Source organism: Microcaecilia unicolor, chromosome 11, assembly GCF_901765095.1.
Source record: "Microcaecilia unicolor chromosome 11, aMicUni1.1, whole genome shotgun sequence".
Classification (NCBI taxonomy): Eukaryota; Metazoa; Chordata; class Amphibia; order Gymnophiona; family Siphonopidae; genus Microcaecilia; species Microcaecilia unicolor.
The window spans coordinates 129,166,281-129,191,241 of record NC_044041.1 but is presented as its reverse complement, the minus strand read 5'-3'; the positions used below and the strand labels follow the sequence as shown (position 1 = coordinate 129,191,241).

Here is a 24,961-nt window from a genome sequence, read left to right as displayed (position 1 = left end):
GGAGGAGAGGGGATTACGGGGGGGGAAAGGAAAAGGGTGAAAATGTGTGAGGTAGAAAATGTGGTTATTGTTTGATTATTGGAAAAAGTTTGAGTCTTTAGACTCAGTTTGTTGTTATATTTATTCAATAAAAATTTATAAATAAAAAAAAAAGAATATTAACTAGTGGAAAAGTATGTGCTGTGCTTCTATGATGCGTAATTTGCCAGTGGGCATGTGCACAGGCAGAGTGAGTGTGGGCAAAGTAGGGAGATTCCAGATTATCTACAGGGGGAACAGATGCTCAAGGCCCCGCACTGGGCTGGCTGTGCAATGTTGGTGATGCAGCTATTAGAGTTGTGGGAGTGAGGCAAGACCAAAGGCTTCAGGGGGAAGGAGGAAGCGTAGCCTATGGCTGGCTGCCGGACCCAGAAATAGTTACATCAGAAATTGTTTCCTGTTTCTGGAAGAGCCAGCCTTCTGACCGCTCCTTCACCGAGGAGGATTTGGGGGGGACACCGGTGCCGGAAAGAATATTTGAAGCGGGGGAGTCAGAGAAACTAAACGAATTCTCTGTAACCTTGGAGGATGTAATGGGTCAGTTCAGCAAGCTGAAGAGTAGTAAATCACCGGGACCTGATGGTATTCATCCCAGAATATTAATAGAACTAAAAAATGAACTTGCGGAGCTACTGTTAGAAATATGCAATCTGTCCCTAAAATCGAGTGTAGTACCGGAAGACTGGAGGGTAGCCAATGTTACTCCGATTTTTAAGAAGGGTTCCAGAGGAGATCCGGGAAATTATAGACCGGTGAGTCTGACGTCGGTGCCGGGCAAGATGGTGGAGGCTATTATTAAGAATAAAATTGCAGAGCATATACAAAAACATGGACTGATGAGACAAAGTCAGCACGGATTTAGTGAAGGGAAGTCTTGCCTCACCAATCTAATGCATTTTTTTGAGGGGGTAAGCAAACATGTGGACAATGGGGAGCCGGTTGATATTGTATATCTGGATTTTCAGAAGGCGTTTGACAAAGTGCCGCACGAAAGACTCCTGAAGAAATTGCAGAGTCATGGAATCGGAGGTAGGGTATTATTATGGATTAAGAACTGGTTGAAAGATAGGAAGCAGAGAGTAGGATTGCGTGGCCAGTATTCTCAGTGGAGGAGGGTAGTTAGTGGGGTCCCGCAGGGGTCTGTGCTGGGTCCGTTGCTTTTTAATGTATTTATAAATGACCTAGAGATGGGAATAACTAGTGAGGTAATTAAATTCGCCGATGACACAAAATTATTCAGGGTCGTCAAGTCGCAGGAGGAATGTGAACGATTACAGGAGGACCTTGCGAGACTGGGAGATTGGGCGTGCAAGTGGCAGATGAAGTTCAATGTTGACAAGTGCAAAGTGATGCATGTGGGTAAGAGGAACCCGAATTATAGCTACGTCTTGCAAGGTTCCGCGTTAGGAGTTACGGATCAAGAAAGGGATCTGGGTGTCGTCGTCGATGATACGCTGAAACCTTCTGCTCAGTGTGCTGCTGCGGCTAGGAAAGCGAATAGAATGTTGGGTGTTATTAGGAAGGGTATGGAGTCCAGGTGTGCGGATGTTATAATGCTGTTGTATCGCTCCATGGTGCGACCGCACCTGGAGTATTGTGTTCAGTACTGGTCTCCGTATCTCAAAAAAGATATAGTAGAATTGGAAAAGGTATAGCGAAGGGCGACGAAAATGATAGTGGGGATGGGACGACTTTCCTATGAAGAGAGGCTGAGAAGGCTAGGGCTTTTTAGCTTGGAGAAGAGACGGCTGAGGGGAGATATGATAGAAGTGTATAAAATAATGAGTGGAATGGATCGGGTGGATGTGAAGCGACTGTTCACGCTATCCAAAAATACTAGGACTAGAGGGCATGAGTTGAAGCTACAGTGTGGTAAATTTAAAACGAATCGGAGAAAATTTTTCTTCACCCAACGTGTAATTAGACTCTGGAATTCGTTGCCGGAGAACGTGGTACGGGCGGTTAGCTTGACGGAGTTTAAAAAGGGGTTAGATAGATTCCTAAAGGACAAGTCCATAGACCGCTATTAAATGGACTTGGAAAAATTCCGCATTTTTAGGTATAACTTGTCTGGAATGTTTTTACGTTTGGGGAGCGTGCCAGGTGCCCTTGACCTGGATTGGCCACTGTCGGTGACAGGATGCTGGGCTAGATGGACCTTTGGTCTTTCCCAGTATGGCACTACTTATGTACTGAAGCCAGCATTAATCGCTATTAAATATTTTAGCAGCCGTTAAAAATGTAGTGCATTAATCGCGTTATTAATGCATTTAATCAGCAACCCTACTTTTAAATATTTAAATGTCTGTATCATATTCTCCCCATCCCTCCTTTCCTCTAGGGTAGCGTTTTTCAACTAGTATACCGTGGCACATTAGTGTGCTGCGGCTGATCCCCACGTGTGTCACAGGAGTTGGGCCAGCTAAATCTGTGCCAGAATGGAGTAATTTTTGTCATCTCTAGCAGTCATAGCAGGGAGCAGTGATTCAGACAGCCTGCTCACACCAATCCCAAAGCCTTCTCTCTGATTTAACCTCCAAATTCTAGATGGGCAGGAAGCATCAGATAGAAGTCTCCAGGGCTGACACAAACAGGATGTATGAATCGCTGCTCCCTGCCACTGACTGCTAGAGAGAAGAAAATGTTTAAAAGTTACACGGTGGGGGGGGGGGGGGGGGGGGAGAGGTCAAGAGAAACAAGTGGAGATACCTGGTTGGCTGGAAAGGGGACTGGACGGAGAGATATTCCACCATTTTGTGGAGAAGGTAAATGCTGGTCTCTAGGTGAAGGAGAGGGTGTGTGGGGGGGGGGGGGGGGAGAAGGTAAAATGCTGGACTGTGTGGGGATGTGGGAGAGAAAGAAGGTAAAATCTGGACGATGTCTGGGGGGGGGGGGGGGGGGGGAGAAGGTAAAATGCAGGACCATGTTATGTTATGTTTGTTACATTTGTACCCTGCGCTTTCCCACTCATGGCAGGCTCAATGCAGCTTACATGGGGCAATGGAGGGTTAAGTGACTTGCCCAGAGTCACAAGGAACTGCCTGTGCCGGGAATCGAACTCAGTTCCTCAGTTCCCCAGGACCAAAGTCCACCACCCTAACCACTAGGCCACTCCTCCACCTCCCCATGTGTGGAGGGGTGTGTCTTGATAACAGTGATCATAATATGATCAGCTTTGAAATCTGCTTTCAAAAAAGTAGACAACGGAAGTCAAATATGTTGGTGTTTAACTTCAAAAAAGGGAGCTATGATAAAATGAGAAGAATGGTAAAAAAAGAACTTAGAGGAGCGAAAGATAGGGTAAAAAACCTACAACAGGCGTGGATGCTGTTCAAAAACACCGTCCTGGAGGACCAGGCCAAATATATTCCATGTATCAGTAAAGGAGGGCAGAAGACCAAACGACAATCGGTGTGGTTAAAAAGAGAGGTGAAGGAGGCTATTGGAACAAAAAGAGAATCCTTCAGAAAATGGAAGAAAGAACCGACTGAAGATAATAAAAAGTGGCATAAGGAATGTCAAATCAGATGCAAAGCGCTGATAAGAAAGGCTAAGAAGGACTTTGAAAGAAGATAGCGGTAGAGGCAAAAACACATACTAAAAATTTTTCAGGTATAGTAAAAGCAGGAAACCAGCAAAAGAATCAGTTGGGCCACTGGATGACCAGGGAGTAAAAGGGGCACTCAGGGAAGATAAAGAAATAGCAGAAATATTATATGAGTTCTTTGCCTCGGTCTTCACCGAGGAAGATTTGGTTGGGATACCGGTGCCGGACAGGGTATTCGAGGCTGATGAGCCGGAGAAACTTAATGAAATCTCTGTAAACCTGGAGAATGAAATGGGGCAGTTCTGCAAACTAAAGAGTAGCAAATCTCCTGGGCCGGATGGCATTCATCCCAGGGTACTGATGGAACTAAAAAATGGGCTTGCGGAGCTACTGTTGTTGATATGTAATTTATCCTTAAAATCGAGCATGGTACCGGAAGATTGGAGGGTCGCTAATGTAACGCCAATTTTTAAGAAAGGTTCCATGGGAGATCCAGGGAATTATATAAGAATTATATAAGACCGGTGAGTCTGGCGTTTGTACTTCTTAAAAAGAGCGTAAAAAAAAATCTATTCACTTTTACTCATTCTACACAACTCAGGATTTTGTAGACCTCAATTGGTATCCCCCTTCAACTGTCTCTTTTCCTTCACCAATGTCGCTCACAAATATATTGAATAGAATCGGCCCCAATACCGATCCCAGAGACACTACACTATTCACAATTCTTTCCTCCAAGTGAATTCCATTCACTACCACCCTTTGTCATATGTCAGTCAACCAGATTCTTAATCCAGTTCATCACTTTGTGTCCTAACTTTTAGCCTGTTCAATTTGTTCATGAGCCATCATGTCACAGACTTTGCTAAAATCCAAAATAGATCACATATATTGTGTGTCCTCAATTATTTACAGCGAGGCACCAGGATAGATGACAGACCTCATCGACCTGCCAACCAGAAAGACCACAAAATCTGCACGATCATACCTAAACCTCCACTACCCAAGCAGCAAAGGACTCAAATACAAATCAACCTATGCATCCAGCTTTTTCTACCTAAGCGCACAACTATGGAACGCACTGCCAAAAGCAGTAAAAACTACGCTCAACCACCTAAATTTTCGGAAAGCACTAAAGACAGACTTGTTCAGAAGAGCATACCCCACCGACCCAACATAAAAATACCTCCACACTTGCGATACAATGAGGTGTATTGTAATCTATGGAACTTTGTAAGGCTAAGTGCTTTGAAAATGAGCCCCACTGTAACCAAAGACCGTAACGGACATTACCTGATTCTTCTTCCCCCTTTCCCTCTCTAAGTTCCCCCCAATTGTACCTACCATACATGTACCTCATTCTACCACAATATCACTTTGTATTCATTCATACCATGTATTTGTTCAGATCGGAATCGGCTAACGCTGTTAACAGTTATATGTAAGCCACATTGAGCCTGCAAAAAGGTGGGAAAATGTGGGATACAAATGTAACAAATAATAATAATTTGACATGACTTTGCTTTGGTAAAATCATGTTGCCTCAGATCTTGTAAGCCACTGGATTCCAGGAATTTTACTATCCGTTCCTTCAGTAGCACCTCCATTATTCTTCAGCTACCGAAGTAAGGCTTACAGGCCTGTACTTTCCCATTTTTCCGTCACCATTTTTGTGAAGAGGGACTACATCTGCTCTTCTCCAATCCCGTAGAATCTCTCCTGTCTCCAATGATCTAATATATAAATCTTTAAGAAGACACACAAGAACCTACTACTTAATACTACTACTACTTATCATTTCTATATCGCTACTGGACTTACGCAGCGCTGTACACTTGAACATGGACAGTCCCTGCTCGACAGAGCTTACAATCTAATTAGGACAAACAGGTCAAATAAGAGATATGGGAATTACTAAGGTGGGGATGATAAAATAAAGGTACTGAACAAGTGAGTAAGGGTTAGGAGTTAAAAGAAACATCAAAAAGGTGGACTTTTAGCCTAGATTTGAAGATGCTGATGCTGAAACATTGGATCCATTTGTACAATACCTGAACTCTTGTCATCCTAAGATCAAGTTTACTAAACAGAGCAATGATAGCACTATCAACTATTTGGATGTGAAAGTGTATAAGGAATTGGCCTCTTTTAAGACCACAATTTACTGGAAGGAGACAGATGTGAATATGCGCTTAGACTATTCGAGTTGTCATCCAGGAGCCCTTAAGGATAGTCTTCCTTTCTCTCAGATGTTGCGCTATCGGCGTCTGTGCTCAGAAGAAAGGGATTTTCGCTGTCAAGCAAAAGATTTGGGCAAACGACTTTTGTCTCGAGGGTACCCTGAGGGTGATTGCAGGCGCTTATCATTGTGCCAAATACAACCACCGGGATCTTCTGCTTCGCCCTCGAGAGAGAATAGAACAAGATGAGAATGATATCATCACTTGTGTTTTGAGGTATACGACAAAAGCCAATAGGGTCTCTAGAATTATTAGGGATCATTGGGGTATTTTGAGAACTCTCCCGATATTTTTGGATGTAAGAATTAGATTTGCCTACAGTCGCTCTAAGAATTTGAAGGAGTTATTGAGTCCTTCTTTGCTGCCAGCAAGACGTCCAGAGATACAGGTGTTCAATGAGCATAAGAAATGTCATGATTGTATTATGTGTGCTATGATGCTAGAAATAGATACATATGCACATCCTCGTAGAGTACGTGTATTGTTGATTTACACCCTACATGTGTGTAAACAAAGAAACTGACACCTGTTATAAAAAGAATAATCAAAAATATTTTTTATTTTTGTCGACTGCCCTCCGTCGGACAGAAGCAGTATGGGAACTCCACACTGGAAGCAAAATCTATTATATTTTTAGCAATAATACAGAGATATATTTGCTTAGCAGTAATACAGAGATATATATTTGCTTAGCATAGCCCTTGCTTTGTTTTGCTTGAGATACTGATTTTCTCCCTCAGTTTAAATACACTTACAAACACACTGCACCCAATATGTGCACGTCATCAATCCTCTCTCTTTGAAGCTTGTTTTCACATTTCTTATCTATAAAAAACAGCTACATTCTTTCTACTACCTTGCACAGACTTTCTCCTCCGTCTCTACTTCACTGCCCAGGGCTACATAGCTCAAGGCTATTTCCATGACAACCATATTATTTTCACAGGTTTGTGGACTCATATCTCGTTTGCCTTAATGCTTACATTCCACTGACCATAGGAACTTCACACTGCTCAACAGTTTCTCATTATATTTCTGTAGAATGTTCATTATTATTAACAGTATACCATCTGAAAGTGAACACTACATGCACGTCAGATCATGTTGTTTACTGTATTGTGTGTCCCTGCAACAAGTTGTATGTGGGCCAGACTACGCGCCCACTATATACTCGTTTGATAGAGCATAAGAGTGCCATCAGGACTAAGAAATCCACTTCACCTCTTGCGAGTCACTGCAATACTATGCAGCACCCATTCTACTACTACTTATCATTTCTATAGCGCTACTAGACATATGCAGCGCTGTCCCTGTTAAAGGGCTTTGTGCTACAACACATATTGATATCAACTAATCGTATTGGTAGTGACAGAAGACGCCTACTGCTCCAGAAGGAGCAACACTGGATTTTTCAATTAAACTCTTTGATTCTTTCAGAAGAAATGGCACCACTCCACTTTCGCATTCAGACTCTCTGGAATCAAACTATTTCCTCTGTATAACGTGTTGCTGAATGAGGACACTGTGTAAGAAATTTCTGTGATTGGCTGCTGCATCCACAGAGCGTCTGACGTGAATGCTTATATAGAGGGGCCATTTTGTCGGGTCCCCGTCTTCCTCCTCCGCTAAGATACGTGCGGAGGTATTGTGCTATACACACGGATTAGTCAGGAGACTCTGTTAAATAGATTGACCATATGTTTTTGCTGTTTTGTTTTGCCAACAATGAGCTGATCTATTATCCTTTTTCAACAACAGTACTTTTCAACCGCCGGACACTGAAGCAGGCTGATGAAACGCTGGCCATCATAGGTCACGGTCTCCATTCGTGGAAAAGGAAGCACCAGAAGAAGCCACGTGAAGGCTGAAAGTTACTTTAAAATAGATTTTTCTGTGCATTAGAAAGCAAGTGTAAACAATACAAAACTGTTTTGGTCTAATATAAATCTGCTTTGGCTCAAGATTTAAGGGGCGTTATAAGGTTTAAAGTAGGAGGGTTTTTTTAAGCCAATAATGAAGCAGTCCTGCTCCCACAGGTAAATTTAGTGGGGAGCTTCTTGAGGCTTTTTTTTCCTCTTCAAGCTTCTTAATTATTCTGCAAGTTCAGACCCTGAGAAGAGTATCTCTTGTATTATAGATTTGTGTAGATACTAAGGTGAAAGTCATACTAGACAAAATGCTCCATTTACCACTAAAAAGGCCAAGACATCCAGAAATTTGCCATGGTTTACAGAGGAACTATCCATCCTAAAAAAGGAATGTTGATGCCTTGAAAAGCAATGGAGAAACACAAAGATACTACTGATAAATCCAAATGGAAGTCAGCCTTCCGATGCTACAAAAAGAAGGTAGTTGACTCAAAACGCCAATACCTTGCTGATCATTTCGCCAATAAGATCATCCAAATTAGGTCCAAACTATCTAAGGCTACTCCAACACAGGAAAATAACCCAACCCATAGTTCAGACTTAAACGCCAGAGATCCTACAACCACAAGGACTCAAAACTGAACAAAAAACTGGGAATCTTTTCAACCACTAACAGCTGAAGATTAAGATCAATACTGTTGAAATGCCACCTACTCAAATCCATCCCTATGGAAGCAGTAAACTGGTTACTCAATGATTTCAGTGAGCTGTTAAAAACTGGCTCTCTTCCTCCTGATATGGGCAAAATTGTTCACTACTGAAGGGATCTGGGCTAGATGTAACATCGCCTGCAAACTACTGCCCAGTGACAAGAATACCCCTTTTCACTAAAACATTAGAAACCTACATTAGTCAACAACTCTCTTTTTATCTGGAAAAATTTTCTGTTTTACACTGGTCACAATTTGGCTTCAAATCGTCACATAGTACAGAAACATTACCACTAGTTCTAACTATATATGTCAAACAACACCTATGCAAATGTGACCAAGTAATTCTTCTCCAATTCGATACATCAGCGGCGTTCGATGCAGTTGACCACCCAATGCTACTTGAATGCCTGTATCAGATAGGAATAGCAGGGACTGTGCTCAAATGGTTCAGTGAATTTCTTTCAAATCAAAGCTATTCTGTCAAGCAAAACAGCCAACTTTCCAACTACTGGTCCACTAACTGCGGGGACCTGCAGGGATCTCCCCTCTCACCAATCCTGTTCAACCTCTTTAAGTCATCCCTGCCTCAATATACCTGGGACTTAATGAACTACTATTATCCTATGCGGATGAGATCCGGCTTCTCTTACCAGTAACATCATCAAACAAAGATCCAACTCAGTCTGTAGCAAATGGTATAACTGCTGTAAGCACTTGGGCCATGACCAATAAACTGAATGCGCAAAAAAACAAGGTTCTGTGGTTCCGAAATCATGGAGTTGAGGTCCCATCATCAATATCTTTGGTTTCAGATTCGACTGTAAAGCTTTGACCACTGGACAGAGTATTAGGGGTCTTGCTTGATTCTTCATTCACCTTCTCTTCCCATATTAATAAGCTATGGAAGAAAACACAATTCAAAATGAGAGAGCTACGTCTAGTCAGACCATTTTTCGATCAAAAAGCCTTTGCACTTCTAGTTCAAATGTTAGTCCTACCTCACTTGGACTACTGTAATGTTCTATTTCTTGGTATTAAGTGTCAATACCAGAAAAAAAACTGCAAATTATACAGAACACAGCTGCAAGACTAACATACAGATTGAATAGATATACTAGTGTTTCAACTCATCTAAACAAACTGCACTGGCTTCTCATTGCAGAAAGACTCAGGTTCAAAGCTGCATGTTTAGTTTTTCAAACCCTACAGGGCTTCACCTCTGAACTGCTAAGACCGCTTCACTATATCTGGTCCAGTCTAACAGACTAAAACAACAACTAATTCTAGAATCACTATTTCAAAAGACAATTCGAAATCAGAAGATTTTCAGCTCTCTATTCCCTGTACTTGGAGTCAAAATATGGCACTCTCTACCTATTCCCATCAGAACAGAAAACAGCTACCTCAACTTCAGAAAGAGGCTAAAAACCTTTCTTTTCCCAAAGACTGCTTCATAATAATCCATCATGACTTCTACTTCCTATTATTATTCATTATCCTTTCATTTAATGTTTTTAGTCTCATGCATTACACCAATGGTCCCTAATGCTTCTCATACCCAGTGGCGTACCAAGGGGGGGTGGTCCGCCCCAGGTGCACGCTGCTGGGGGGGTGCCGCACGCCTGTTGGCTCCAAGTCCGCTCATTCCCTCCCTGCTGCTCCCTCTGCACGGAACAGGTTACTTTCTGTTCCGGGGCAGAGGGAGCAGCCGCCAGGGAATTTCGCCAGGGGGGGCGGGGGAGGGCGCACGCTGCACCCGGGGGGGGGGGGGCACATCGGCGATCTGCCCCGGGTGTCAGGCAGCCTAGGAATGCCACTGCTCATACCTCACACGAACACTATCTGCTTTTGTCTCACCTAGAATGTAAACCGCACTGAACACTGGAAAGGGGATATTAGCAGTATACAAGAATTGAACTGAATAAGCATTGAGGAAGAGGAAGGGATTGTAGAGCTTAGAAGCCAGTATGGATGGACAGATTGAATATGCCATATGATTTTTATCTACCATCGTTTTCTATTTTTTCATAGAGAGTGATCTCCTGCAGATGGACAGTTAGATTGTACAGCTAACAGTAGGGAAATATCTATCATTCTACTTCACGTTGAAATGTTTTGCTAGAAGTGAATCATCAAATTTAAAACTAAAGTAAACTTAGCAATAGAAAGGTTTCATAAAGACAGACAGGTTCCTAAGCCAGCCAGCATGCCTAAGAAAGGTTCTACTAAGTTCAGCCCTAAAGAACTTGTAAGGAATTGGGAGACAATCCTTGGCTTCTTCCAGGACAGGGGGAAAGACCAACTTAACTCACCCAGAGATATCAGCTAGGGAAAGCAAATAAAGTGTGGGGGGTAAGGGAGGGAGGGGACCTTTCCCTGGGAAACTGAGAAAAATACAAATTATCTTTCCCTGTACACAGTGGAGCTTCCTCAATATTTGGGGTGCTCAGCACCCACCTGCACCTACAGAGCTGGTTTATGCCCATATCAGCCCTCTCCTGAAATCGCTTCACTGGCTCCCTATCCGTTTCTGTATACAATTCAAGCTCCTCTTGTTGACCTATAAGTGCATTCACTCTGCAGCCCCTCATTACCTCTCCACCCTCATCTCTCCCTACACTCCTTCCCTAGAACTCCGTTCACTAGGCAAATCTCTCATTGCACCCTTCTCCTCCATTGCTAACTCCAGACTCAGCTCCTTCTATCTCGCCGCACCTTATGCCTGGAATAGGCTTCCTGAGCCGTTACATCTAGCACCATCCCTGGCTGCCTTCAAATCCGGGCTACAGGCCTACCTGTTTGATGCTGCTTTCAACTCCTGACTTGTAACTTTTATCTTATCTTTAAGTGCCCTTCTGTCTGTCCTTCCCTTATCCTTATTGGTCCTGATTTAGATTGTAAGCTCTTTTGAGCAGGGACTGTACATAAGTACATAAGTAATGCCATACTGGGAAAAGACCAAGGGTCCATCGAGCCCAGCATCCTGTCCACGACAGCAGCCAATCCAGGCCAAGGGCACCTGGCAAGCTTCCCAAACGTACAAACATTCTATACATGTTATTCCTGGAATTGTGGATTTTTCCCAAGTCCATTTAGTAGCGGTTTATGAACTTGTCCTTTAGGAAACCGTCTAACCCCTTTTTAAACTCTGCCAAGCTAATCGCCTTCACCACATTCTCCGGCAACGAATTCCAGAGTTTAATTACGCGTTGGGTGAAGAAATATTTTCTCCGATCTGTTTTAAATTTACTACACTGTAGTTTCATCGCATGCCCCCTAGTCCTAGTATTTTTGGAAAGCATGAACAGACGCTTCACATCCACCTGTTCCACTTCACTCATTATTTTATATACCTCTATCATGTCTCCCCTCAGCCGTTTATTCTCCAAGCTGAATAGCCCTAGCCTCCTTAATCTTTCTTCAAAGGGAAGTCGTCCCATCCCCGCTATCATTTTAGTCGCTGTAACCTTTATGCGTTGCAGGAATCAGCGCCGTCTTTTTCCGGGTGTTCGGGGAATCCCCGAGGTGGGAGACAGCTTGCCTGAGGCTGGGGATGGTTGGGCACGTCCTTGGCCGCTTCGGCAAAAGGGGAAGAGGAAGGGGGTGGTGAGTTACCTGCAGCCGCCTGAGAAACCATGTATTCTTTGTTTGTTTTGTATTATTAGTTTGCATTTCTGTTGAAGAAAGAGTGGATGCCTTTCGAATGATGGAGGTGGTGCGTCGGTGTGCGGTTGTTTCGTTAGTTTGGCAGCCGGTCTTCAGCGATTCCTAGGCAGGGAAGGAGTACTCCTCCCCCTTCCTTGGTAACTGTTTGCTGCTGGCTGGGTCGCGGCTAATCCTTCCAGCTGGGCCGCAGCTTGTCCTGTTCGCCCATGTCCCAGATGGTGACAGGCACGTTGTTTTCCGGCTCCTCTGACTCCATGTCAAGCGATCCCAAATATAGTCTGTGCTATAGGCCCTCTGGCACTCTTCCGTACTGGCATTAGGCATTTAAAAATGTCTCTCCCCCCCCCCCGGTCTATTTTTGCACATAGCCATAGCAGGAATATTCTTCTCTCGTTCCAGCGGTGGTTCTGTGTTCTCCGTGCTGCACAGATAATGAGCCATTCTGCTGGGGAATGCTCCTCCCTTATTGTCACGTAGTTTCCTCTGATTGGTCCGTCTTACGTTGCCTAGTGTTGCCTGGGAACGGTTTTGTGATGGTCCTTTGTGTTTCAGAATGTTGAGGGTGTTTTTTCTGATTGGTCCGTCATGCGAGGGCGGGGCAGAGAGACATGGTCAGTGTTGTGGCTTCACCACCATGAATCCATGAACCCTTCAGTGAGTGACTGAGTGACTTCAGAACGTTGTCTTCAGAACGTTGAGGGTGAGTTTTATTATAGTAGATATATTAAAAAGCAGCCGTCCTAGTACAGACCCCTGAGGAACCCCACTAACTACCCTTCTCCATTGTGAATACTGCCCATTTAACTCCACTCTCTGTTTCCTATCCTTCAACCAGTTTTTAATCCACAATAGGACATTTCCTCCTATCCCATGACCCTCCAATTTCCTCTGTAGCCTTTCATGAGGTACCTTGTCAAATGTCTTTTGGAAATCCAGATACACAATATCAACTGGTTCCCCTTTGTCCACGTTTGTTTACTCCTTCAAAGAATTGAAGTAAATTGGTCACGCAAGATTTCCCCACACAAAAGCCGTGCTGTCTTTCTGCATGTTCAATTGTAAAGTGCTGCTTACGACTGGTAGCGCTATATAAGTGATTTATAGTAGTAGTAGTAGCTGGCTCCTCTGTATTCATGTAAGAGAGGTGGACCCTCCAGCTACAGAGAGGTTAAGGGAAGTGGAACAGCTAATGGAGGTGCACCTAGCTTATTTAAAGAGACAGGATCCCAGTGGGTTGACAGGTTTTTCTGGGGGGGGGGGGGTGAGGGGAGCAAAGGAGAGGAATTTAAATTGCTGAAAAGACTAATTACATAGCAGAGAATGTTTTAAACTACAGGAACCTGTTGGAGGCTGAAAGTCTGGAAAAGTGAAAGTGGTCCTGCCAAGGCAACTATGAGATGCAAAAGACTTCCCCACTACCAGAAAGATTGGTCATGACAATAGACATGGGACTTCTAACCAGGATGAGGTGGCCCAAACAGTCCTTTGCCTGTAAATAAGTACTATTATCACTATGGGTAATGCAAACCATTTTACCTTCAAACTCCCCACGGGATCCATATGGGTCTCGATAACTCTCAATGAATCCAATGTAGCTATAAGAGAGAGATAGCACATGCTCAGCATTAACGAAACACATCAAATTCCAGCACCACATAGAGAAATATAAACCAGTGCTGGGCACCTTTCTACAATTGGCCCCTTGTCCCGGATCCAATAGCGCGATCCTTCCTTGTGAGCCTCAATAGATCCCGAACAGAAACTTTTTATGTAAAACTTCAGCATCTGGTCCTCATGGTCATTAGTAGTATATGCCTGTAGGAGGAAGGGAGAGGTGAATAATGAATGAGATGAGATCAGAGGGGGTGGGGAGAAGAGAACAGGAGAAAGGGAGGAAGAGGAACAGGTGATATGGAAGGTAAGAGAACAAAATTAGTGAGGGAAAGGAGGAAAAGGAGATGGACATCAAAGAGTGATCCAGGGGACAGAGTGGAAGGTGGAAGAAAAGATATGATGACAGAAGGGAAGGGAAGGAGATGAGAAAAGTAAAAAATAGAGAACATGATGTTCATGAAGAGACAAAAAATTCACCCAATAGAAATACCAAAACCTATGACTTCTGAAAAAATAAATCAGAAAAAGAGACACAGAACTTGCACACAAGACATGTGAAAGAACAAGTGAATACCACAACATATTTTATAATATAAATAATAATTATTTCACAACAAAGAAAATGTATCTTAACTGTACACATGTAAAAAAATGGTAATAAAACTGCATAACAAAAATGGTTTTATTTAGGAAGAAATTGAAAACACATATTTTTAAGAAGCATCTGAATGTGTAGTATTACGTTATATCTCACTAAACTGCATTGGTTACTCATAGCCGAAAGAATTAGGTTTAAAGCTGCCTGACTAGTCTTTCAGATTTTGCATGGGGCTACCATCATCAATACTTCATCTGTATGCATCTTTCACTCAGACTGAAAAAACATCTTAGCCCCACCTTTCTACAAGGGAATCCGATTTCAGAAGATCTTTAACTTGCTCTTCCCGGTATCAGGAATCTCTTTATGGAACTCACTCCCCCTAGCTTTGAAATCAGATATTAACTACCTTAGCTTCTGGAAGAGACTAAAAACCTACCTTTTTCCAAAGCCTGCTACTTAACAATCTCTATTCCTCTTACCCATGATAGACTATTTAACTACTAAATGAAACACCTACCACCCTCACACCCGATAATGTTACAGTAATGGACAGATAACATTGTATCTAACCAACAAAATTGTATTCACCCAATGTCCTACTTACATTATTGTACCAATTATATCTATTGTATCAATTGAATCTAACCAACAAGATCATATTCACTCAACATCCATCTTATAATATTATACCAACCTCTGCCCCACTGATGATGTAAACCGCACTAAACTCTAAAAAGGGGATATTAGCAGTATATAAGACCTGAATTGAATTGAATAGTGTTGTAACCTGTTAGCAGTGTTTTTTGATTTTAATAATAATATTGTATCTTAGCCCTCAGCTTTATTGGAATGGGAACAAAAGTGATAAATTATTGGTAAGACCAGTAAAGAATTAGGAAGGAATCCAAAGAGTCACAATGCTAAAAGAGAGTGGCTACATAAAGATTTAGCAATATTGTTGGAGAGATTTTTTTTAAAGATCTTTATACAAAGCTAAACTCAGTATACTCCTTCAAAATATGTAGTTTGCAATACTTATAAATATCTCAAACTACCACTAGAGTACAAAACCTTCAAGGGGAAAAAGCCTCAGAACCCTTTCTCCACTTCTGTAAAACACATAACTCTTAGTGGCAGAATACATGAGGGCGAGTTCACTTCAAAGGCATTAAAAAAAACCCTTGAAAAAGATTTGTGAAAACTCCAGTGGTTTATTAGATAATATGGTATATTTAGCTAGTTTATAGATACCCAAGATATTTGAGGAAGATCAGGATTTGTTGAATGCCCCCATAACAGAAGTTAATAATGTCTAAAAAATGTTGACATCCCTGGAATTGGTCACCAGTAGACAAATTCCTTCTCTGTTAGTCAGCTTTGATGCAGAAAAAGCATTTGAGAGACTGGCCCGGAGTTTTATGTATGGGCTCTTGAAGTACTATGGAATGGGGAGACCTTTGAAAGATGCTGCTCTGGCCCTACACCAGAGCCCTCACTTCTCAAATGTCTGATACATTCTCTTTTGCCTGCTTAGACATGATTTCAAGTTTTTTGTACAAAAAAGCAGCTTATCCTTGGTCTGTAGTATGTAATTCTCACCTGTGAAGATGATCCATATGAATCCATTCCATTTTGGCTTTAATGTGAGAAGGTACTAGTTCTATGCATTTTTTAACCATATGCCACAATTTCTTCAGAAATGGGTTTTAGGTTTGCAAGGGGTAGTTTTATAAATATTGTTTGCACACAAAACACTGACTTACATGCACAAAAGGGTACATGTGGTGCAAAATGGCACATACTTGTAGAGTGGGGATATGACAGAGAGAGAGAAAGGCTGGGTGAAGGCTGGAGGGAGGTCATGAGAGAGACTGGGTGTTCAAGAGTGCTTGAGTGCATGATTCTCAGAAATAGCATGAGTGCACCTGTTTTGGCCCTCCGAATGTTACAAAATATAAAATGTGGCCCCTGATAGAAAAGGGTTGGACAAGTCAGATTTAAATGTTCACTTGGATATGATACATTTGCAGAAAACCTTGCAAGAAATGTCATCTATAGTACATAGTGCACACCTACGAGAAAGTCAATTTAGGACTCTCCCTAGGACTTATTTTTCACATCCAAGTCTACAATTGGATCAGGTTTCTACTTCCCTCAAATGCAAGGGTGGGGTAAGTACCTTCTTTCATGCTCTTTGGGATCATGTTTCAATTATAGCCTATTGGAGGTCTATTTTTCTTTTCCTCTTGGCGTAAAATATTGTAATTTCATCTCTGGGGTTCTTGCTAAGTAAAAAGGAGAGTTATAGGATACACGGTGTACGAGCTAGTTAGGCTGGCATTAGGGGGAAGTAATGTATACCTAAATATTGGACCTTTCTTAAATGTTGGCATATGTTCCATGGTTTGATGATTATGGAATTAGAAGAGGCTAGGTGTTCTCTTAAGTGGAAGAAACAGTACTTAAAGATATGGGACCCTTTTATACAAATTCTCTCCTCAAGAGTGCATAGTTTGATATTAAATAAATTAGGGAGAATTACAACTCTTGCATGGAACCAACCTTAACTGCTGTCACCCATCGTTTGTAAGAAGGGGCATGAGATACAGGTGGGAGGGGTTGGTTGACGTAGTTAGGGGACAGGTTTTGCATACAACGAATGGTATAAGAACTAAACCTTTTGCGGCATTAGGAAATTACAATTTGGGGAGAATTTTTTTATTTATTTTATTTTGTTACATTTGTACCCCGCACTTTCCCACTCATGGCAGGCTCAATGCGGTGGGCAATGGAGGGCTAAGTGACTTGCCCAGAGTCACAAGGAGCTGCCTGTGCCGGGAATCGAACTCAGTTTCTCAGTTCCCCAGTGTCACGTCTGTGGCCGTGACCACCCTCAGACTTACCTTGTTCCTGGGGGTCAGCTTCCTAGCTGGCTCCTGTTTCTTCTGTCTGTCCTTTCTGAGCTAGCTCTGGCTCTCTGTGCTGGCTGCATCCAGCAGCATGACACTAATTGCTTCACTATACTGCACCTGTGGGTGTTGCCTGGGTTAGCCCTTTCTCTCTGTGTGTGTGCTGGCTGCTTCCAGCATGACTCTAATTGCTTCACTACACTACATCTGGGTGTGGGAAGCCTCTCTGTGCTTTCTGTCTGCTCTGTGGTTTGTGCCTGAACAGCCTCCGTAGTTACTTAGAGATTGCTGCAGCTGCACCTCTGGTGTTGAAGGGCTTTATTAAGCACTTAGAGACTACAGCCTTTACATCGTATAAGGTCCCTGGTATGCTAGAGTGCTCTGTGCACTGCTACATTGTCCAGTTCTGTGTGATTGCCTAGTGTTTGACTAGTTAACTTGGGCACAGCCTTGCTTGGTAGCCTGTGTACAGCTTACTAGTTCTTCTGTGTTTTGCTCTGTGTGAGATCCTAGTGTTTGCCTAGTTAGCTTGGGCACTGCTCTGCTTGTTAGCTTGTGTACAGCTTCTAGATCTCCTGAGTTTAGCCTCTGGTTCTCCCCGGTGGGGTTTCCTTGGTTTCTGGAGCTTCAGCCCTAGTCTTATCCTTTGCCAGTTCTCCTTGTTACTGGAGCTCCAGCCCTAGTCTTGCTATTGGTTCTGACCCTTGCCTGTACCTATCTACTGCTCTGCTAGCCACCTGCCCAGAGACTCCTGCTTTGAATCTGACCACGCCTCTCTCTGCCTATTGCCTATACTCAGATATTCTCTAACAGCCACCTGTCTCTGCCTATTGCCTGTACTCAGATCTTCTCTGCCAGCCACCTGTCTCGGACTATTGCCTGAACCCGGACATTCCCTGCCTGCCTGTCTCATGTTAGCCTAGGTACCTGGGAGCACGACTGGATCCTGACTCTGGTTGTTCCTGTTGCTGGTTCCAGTTCTGGTTTTCCTGTAAGCCCTACCGGCTGCTCAAACCTGAGGGCTCAACCCTCAGGGAAAGGCAGCTAAGCGTAGGTGAAGCCTACTCCAGTGTGTTCCGGTCCAGTGTGTTCCAGTCCCGAGTGTTCCAGTGCAGGTCTCCAGTCCGGGGTTCCAGTCCAGCCTTGTCTCTTCTCTGCTCCGAAGGTGATCTTGCCTGCCACTGCCGCTCCTCGGCCGTGGTCCAAGGACTCACGTACCCAGGGTTCCCGGGGAAGAAGCCTGGCAGAATGCCAAGATCCTCGAGAACACGACACCCAGGACCAAAGTCCACCACCCTAACCACTAGGCCTCTGCTCCACACCAGAATTGAGGGATGGGAAGGTGTTGGGCTATATTGGCATTTCTAGGAGGGAGAGAATTGGGGTTGTGTCAACACTGTGACTACTTGTCTTCCTAGTGTCAGTTAGGCGATACTAATGTTGTTATTCTACAAGTGACAACATGGGTGTTCTTCAAATCGCATCTGTTTATTAAGAAAAATGACACTAAGGTGGGGGGAATGTGGGGAGTGGATAAGAAGAATGTCTTGGACTTTGAACAAAAATACCAAGGAGTTTATCAGCTGAGTTTATGGCCATTGTTGAAGTTACTTTTGAGCTCTCTTGGTTGTCTGTAATATTCTCCAATAAAGAGATTTAAAAGTGATGTAAAGTCCTGGAAAAAGTGGTCCATTTTCAACTCTTCACTTTTCTTGATTCTTTCTTAGTTCTCAACCCACTTCAGGCAGGCTTCACAAAGAATCACAGAACTGAAATCTTCTTAGACTCATTACATGATGCTATTAGGCCCACCTTGGATCAATGCCACTCTGTGGTCATTGTTTCACTTGACTTATCTTCTGCTTTTGATCTTGTCGACCATGCCCTCCTCCTCTCACATATCCGGTCAACTGGTATCTCAGGTACTGTTCTGCACTGGTTCCAAAGCTATCTTCCGAAACGTACCTGTCAGTTCGCTCACCGTCGAGTCTGTTCTCATACTTTTCCTGTTATCCCTGGTGTTCCTCAGGGCTCTATCCTTGCACCAACTCTGTTTAAAATTTTTCTTGATCCACTCCTCACCCTTATTCAATCCAACCACTGTCTTCCGTTTTGCTATGCCAATGACACTCAGGTATTCTTCCATGTTCATTCTATGCAATCTGACTTAACTGACCTCAACTCGTGTCTTCAAAAACTTTCTTCCTGGCTCTGTGATCACCATTTCTCAACCCCAAAAAGTCTGAAGCCATTCACTTCCTTAACCCACTCGCTTCTGTGTCATCCAATCATCGATCAGCACCCTTTGGATTTCAAAGATTTGGTAAGGAGATTTTGACAGTCACCTTACTTTCAAGGTTCAAATCAACTCTTGTCCTTCAAAAATCCTCATTTGCTCTTCATCACATTTGGGCTGTGTGTTCTCTCTTTTTTCATCCTCTTATGTGCGCACACTTCTTCCTTGTCTAGTTATTACACATCTCAACTACTGCAACTCCTTATACAGCTTACCCTTTCCTCTTTGAAGCATCTCCAATTGGTTCAGTCCACTGCTGTTCGTCTATTTTACTATTCTAAACCTTTTGACCATGTCACCCCACTTCTCAGACTAGAAAACTGGTTACCCCTCTCTGCCCGTATTCAATTTAAGCTACTCATGCTCATTTTCAAATCCCATCTCCCCTATTCTCCAGACTACTTGTCCTGTCTTCTTATCCCCTACACCCCATCACGCTCCCTTTGTTCAGCAGCAAGTGGCCTTCTTCAAATTCCCTCACCTTCGGTGATCCAACTTGCCACTGCCATAAGCTATGCAGGTCCCAAGCTTTGGAACTCCTTACCTGTGTACATTAGGTCCAAGCCCTCTAATACCAAGTTCAAGAGGACCATAAAAACACATCTCCTTATTAGCCAATAGGCTATAAGTAGCCTAGTGGTTAGTGTAGTGGACCTTGTTCCTGGGGAACTGAGTTCGATTCCCACTGCAGCTCCTTATGACTCTGGGCAAATCACTTAACCCTCCATTGCCCCTGATACGAAATAAGTACCTGAATATATGTAAACCGCTTTGAATATAGTTGCAAAAACCTCAGAAAGGCGGTATATCAAGTTCCATGTCCCTTCCCTTATCTACCCTTCACCATCTTGAATTCTGCCTGATTTGTTTGCTTCTTTTTCTTTTTAAGAAGTCTTGTCTTGTTTTCCCTTGTTTTATTTTGTAAACTGCTTAGAGGCCAGTTCCTGGCGTATACATCAAGCGTTTCTAAATAAAGTAAATTGACAAACACTAGGAATAGGGTATTTTCCCATGCCAGTGCATTTTATGGAAATCATTCTCATCAGAACTGAGCAGAATTTCTAGTTATTTGTCATTTTGAAAAGCATTAAAGACATGGCTATTTGTGAAGAGTTATGGATTGAATTTACATTAGATGTTTTCCCCATGCATATTTCTGGTAATACTTTAGCACATCTCTCTATATAAAACGCATCTCCAACGTTCTAATGAAGCCGGAAGCCTGAAGCGAAGCCGAAAGCTGCAGTTGTGTAGATCACTGTTTCCTCATGAGTGTCTGCCCCGCCCTCGCATCACAAAGTGATGACGTAGAGGGCGGACCACTGACACTCACCGAATCGCATCGCTCACCCGTTGCTACGCCACGAAATGTTACGTCAGACGCATCACGGACTCATGAGAACGACGGCCATGAAAAAAGTAAGGAGCATCAGCAGCTGCTGGAACTCGGAGGGAGGCGGGGAGGACCCTGGAACTCGGAGGGAGGGGGGACCCTCGAACTGGGAGGGAGGAAGAGGGGGGGTCCTGGAACTTGGAGGAAGGGGGACCCTGGAACTTGGAGGGAGGGATGGAGGGAGGGGGGACCCTGGAACTTGGAGGGAAGAGGGACCCTGGAACTTGGAGGGAGGGAGGGAGGAGGGACCCTGGAACTTGGAGGGAGGGGACGACCCTCGAACTCGGACGGAGGGAGGGGGGACACGGCCCTGCAACTCAGACGGAGGGAGGGGGGACACGGCCTTGCAACTCGGAGGGACAGAGCGAGGGAACGGCTCTGCAACTCTGAGGGAGGGAGGGAGGGTGAGAACACATTCAGCCTTACAATCCCTTTCAAAACATTATTTGCACAAAGGCAATACCTTGCTAGCGCCCGTTTCATTGGTTTCAGAAACGGGCCTTTTATCCTAGTATTATATAATTTTCATTTCTGAACTATTTTGACCTCTTTATTTTGATTGTTTTTATTGTATATCATGCTTTTAAAAATTATTTTTGTTGAATATCATGCTTTTTAAAAATTGTTTAATTCTAGCATTGTAAACCACTTTAGAACAAATGTTGTGTTAAGCAGTATATCAAGTCAATAAATCAAATCAAGAGGCACTCGTACTGTGTTCACGTATGTATGCAGAGGAGACCGAGCTCCTCCTTTTATCAGGTGGAGAATCTTCTTGCCCTTAACTAGTTCTTTGGCTGGAGATTATGCAAGCAACCTCTGTTCATGTGGCTGCAGGTGCTTAAGTGGCTGCGCTATGGACTTAAATCCAGGGTGTTTGCCCTCTGGGCAACTTGACTCTTAGGGCCTCTGCATTGGGAGATTGAAGGCTTCTCCATGGAAGATTCTTAACTGGTCTGTGCAGAAGTAGATGTTTTCTGCACAGAGGAGGAAAAGACCTCATTTAGAGGCTCAAAGTGATTGTCATCCCAAGTGGGGAGGTCTCCGGACAAAGCTATGGCAAAATGGATCCCCGTAGGGACTTCTACCCAGGAACTGCAGCGTTTACAGCATGCAAATATAAACAGAGCAGCCGACAATCAGTTCGAGCCAAGCTAAAAAGCTAAGTAATACGCTTATAACTTAGCCATATGTCACCATTTTCATTTGTTGAATGACAAAGTTATCGTTAAATAAAATTTTCATTTTTTTAGTTTTGTTCAACAATGGTGAAAGGAGGTTTTTGGACCAATGATGACTTTTTGACCAGCTACACATAGAGGAAATAACTGGTTCCTAGTTTGTGAGTTAAGGTCTAAATGAGGACTTTTGCACCTATTTTTTCATTTTTTGGACACAGATAAGGGAGAGAGTATTGTACTATAAGATCATATAACTATAGAAGTTCTCTAGTTGGTTCTGCACAGAGGAAACATTTTTGTGAGACCTTTCCAAAACCAACTTCTTTTCTATATCCAAATGTTCTCTTGAGTCAATTGAGACAATCTCTTTGCGCCCATCAATGACATTCGAGCACAATATTGACAGTGGTGGCTCTGGCCTCAATATGGCTACTGTGACCTCTAGAGCAGTCTCATGGTATTTAATAGTACCACTTTGAGGCCAGAGCCATGACAAGTAAGGAGTGAGTGAGCATCGCTCCTGCCCTTAGGACCTCCTAGATTACCAGGAATTATCAAAGGTAGGCCCAGGGGGGCCTCCAAGGTGTGGGGAGGCCTGGTTGGGAGCTATGCTTGTCTTTGTTTGAGGGTGGGGGGAGAGATGGGGCACTAGACGCAGGCTTTTGCCAAAACATGTCTATGTTGCATTTTTAACAATTCTGGTTTTGTGGTTTTATAGCATTGTACTTTATGTTTATAGATATAGAAATACTTCCATCGTCTATTGTGAAATCAATACTATTGTTTGTATTGTAAGCTGTATTGTGGTTCTTGCTTGTCCTTTCACATGTGTGTAGTATCTTAACTACGCCACCTGTTCATACCCTGTCAATAGCAACCCTACATCCACCTTATATCCTTTGGATATCACTTCACCTTCTCGCAATCAATTTCAACAGTTACAAATTCTCCAGAGCAAGGAAACTATGGCAACAAAAATAATCTAATATATTACATCGAATGGTGCCCCTTCCACCTCCACAACCCACCACCTCTGATGACATAAGCAAAACTACAAGACAAGCTGTAAGTATTGTAGACTAGGGAGGAGCAATGACAGGTCTTTACCCTGGCCTTCTCCAGGTTCTCCACCACTTTCCTCATGAGAGGGGCATAGTCACCCCGGGTCACCTCAAAATGAGTTCCATTAAACTCAAAACACTTCAGCTTCTCTAACATATCTGCATCCATATCAGAATCTGCAAATGTGAGAAGAAACCACAGGTAATGATTAGTAAGCTCAATAAGAAACATAATCATAAGTAGAGTTTAGAGTAGAGTAGCTTTTAATTTAAAATGAGATCTTACCTGCTAATTTTCTTTCCTTTAGTCCCAAATAGATCAGTCCAAAAGTTGTAGGTTATGCCCGTCTGCCAGCAGGTGAAAATACAGAGCACAGAATTGTACTCTGCCATAAGAGGAACTGTGCAGGTGTTACGAGGAAAAATTATGCATACTGGTAGCTAAGAAGGGAATGAACTATGTACTTCTATGAGTGAACTCTGACCAGCCAAAATGTACCAGCAGACAATGTGAACTGAACAAATGTAAACCCCTTAACTTTCCAGCCAAAATGGAAACATGATGATCTTTAAAAGGGTCAATGCATGTATCCACGTAACTGCTATAGAAACAAGGGAAATGTGACAGCAGACATAGTGAAAACACACTAAGACTGATTTCTAGCATGTCTTCTCCATTTCTGAACCTACTGGATATTAAAGGAAAGGAGAAGTATGCCTCAACTTTTGAATTTGGTTGCAATTCAACACAAAAGAAAAGATATAAAAGGCAATTTAGGAGGGTGCAGTACAGAAAAGGTCTTTGAAATTGCAGCCATAATGCTCTACAAGAACCAGGAGGGGAGGGGGATACTCAGCAACCAAGGAGTTAAGCCCTGGGCCCCCATGAAATGAAGCTCCACAGTTGGTCACAAAAAAGAACATGTGGGAAAAATCCAAACAGTCCCCAGAATTGTTCTGAGGCATAATTATATACTGGGACTGGAGCTTGTGACTAGGATCTGATCCAGGAGACTCAGATCCAGTAAACCAAGGAAGCTCTTGCAGAAAACACTAAATGCCACATATGTACAAAGTACGTGCTCTCTGAAGATAGTGGAACAAGAGTCTATTAATGTATTCATAAAGAGATTTCAACATTGATTTCTCCTGTTTTGTACCTTTTTTTTTACGTCAATAAAGAAAAAGTAGATTTATGTGGAAAAAGCGACTGCTTCGGCTGTTCAAGAACCAGCAAGGTGGCACTGCCGGAAAGGAACTGAGGGATAAATTGAGTATGTGCCCAGCACCACCCTGAAGTAAAATGCATGAAGCAATGATGGTGACTAGGAAAAACAGGAGTCAATTCCCGATCCAATATAATCAGGGTGGCATATAGGGGCACCAACAGATAAAGGGACCGGAGGGTGGCATACCGCTGGTTCTGTCAGGATGCAATATGGTGAATATATTCAGAGCTAATTCCATCAGACTGCAGTAAATTCGACAGTCCAGAAAACAATGTAACAGACCCTTCAAAACTGAAATGCAGGTGAAATCCTAAAGTTGGAAAACAGGAAGATTTCTATGTTGGAATGGAGCTGGTTGTTTCAAAAAGAGACAGCTAAATATTTTGGATGTAAAACAGCTGACACATTGAAGATGAGATACCGACAACCTGGCAGCAGCAATTTTTTTTTTAACGATGCAACTACCAGGTGCTAGGATTTGCAAGTTGGGGGTCATAAAAGCTAAGTGACTTACCTGTAGCAGATGTTCTCCAAGAACAGCAGCCATAAATTCTCACAAATGGATGACGTGATCCACAGAACCTGGTGAAGATACGTCCAAATG

General features: G+C 43.1%; 1 protein-coding gene across 1 annotated transcript in view; it reads right to left on the bottom strand.

Annotated features, from left to right (window-relative positions):
• The window catches only part of DPP3 (dipeptidyl peptidase 3), a 128,729-nt gene that overhangs the window by 13,134 nt on the left and 90,634 nt on the right, over nt 1–24,961 (bottom strand). The window contains exons 7-9 of the mRNA XM_030218168.1: nt 23,175–23,305; nt 13,758–13,888; nt 13,610–13,668 (exon numbers count right to left, since the gene is read on the bottom strand). Of these exons, the coding sequence (XP_030074028.1) occupies nt 13,610–13,668; nt 13,758–13,888; nt 23,175–23,305 (321 nt within the window). The remainder of the gene's footprint in view (nt 1–13,609; nt 13,669–13,757; nt 13,889–23,174; nt 23,306–24,961) is intronic.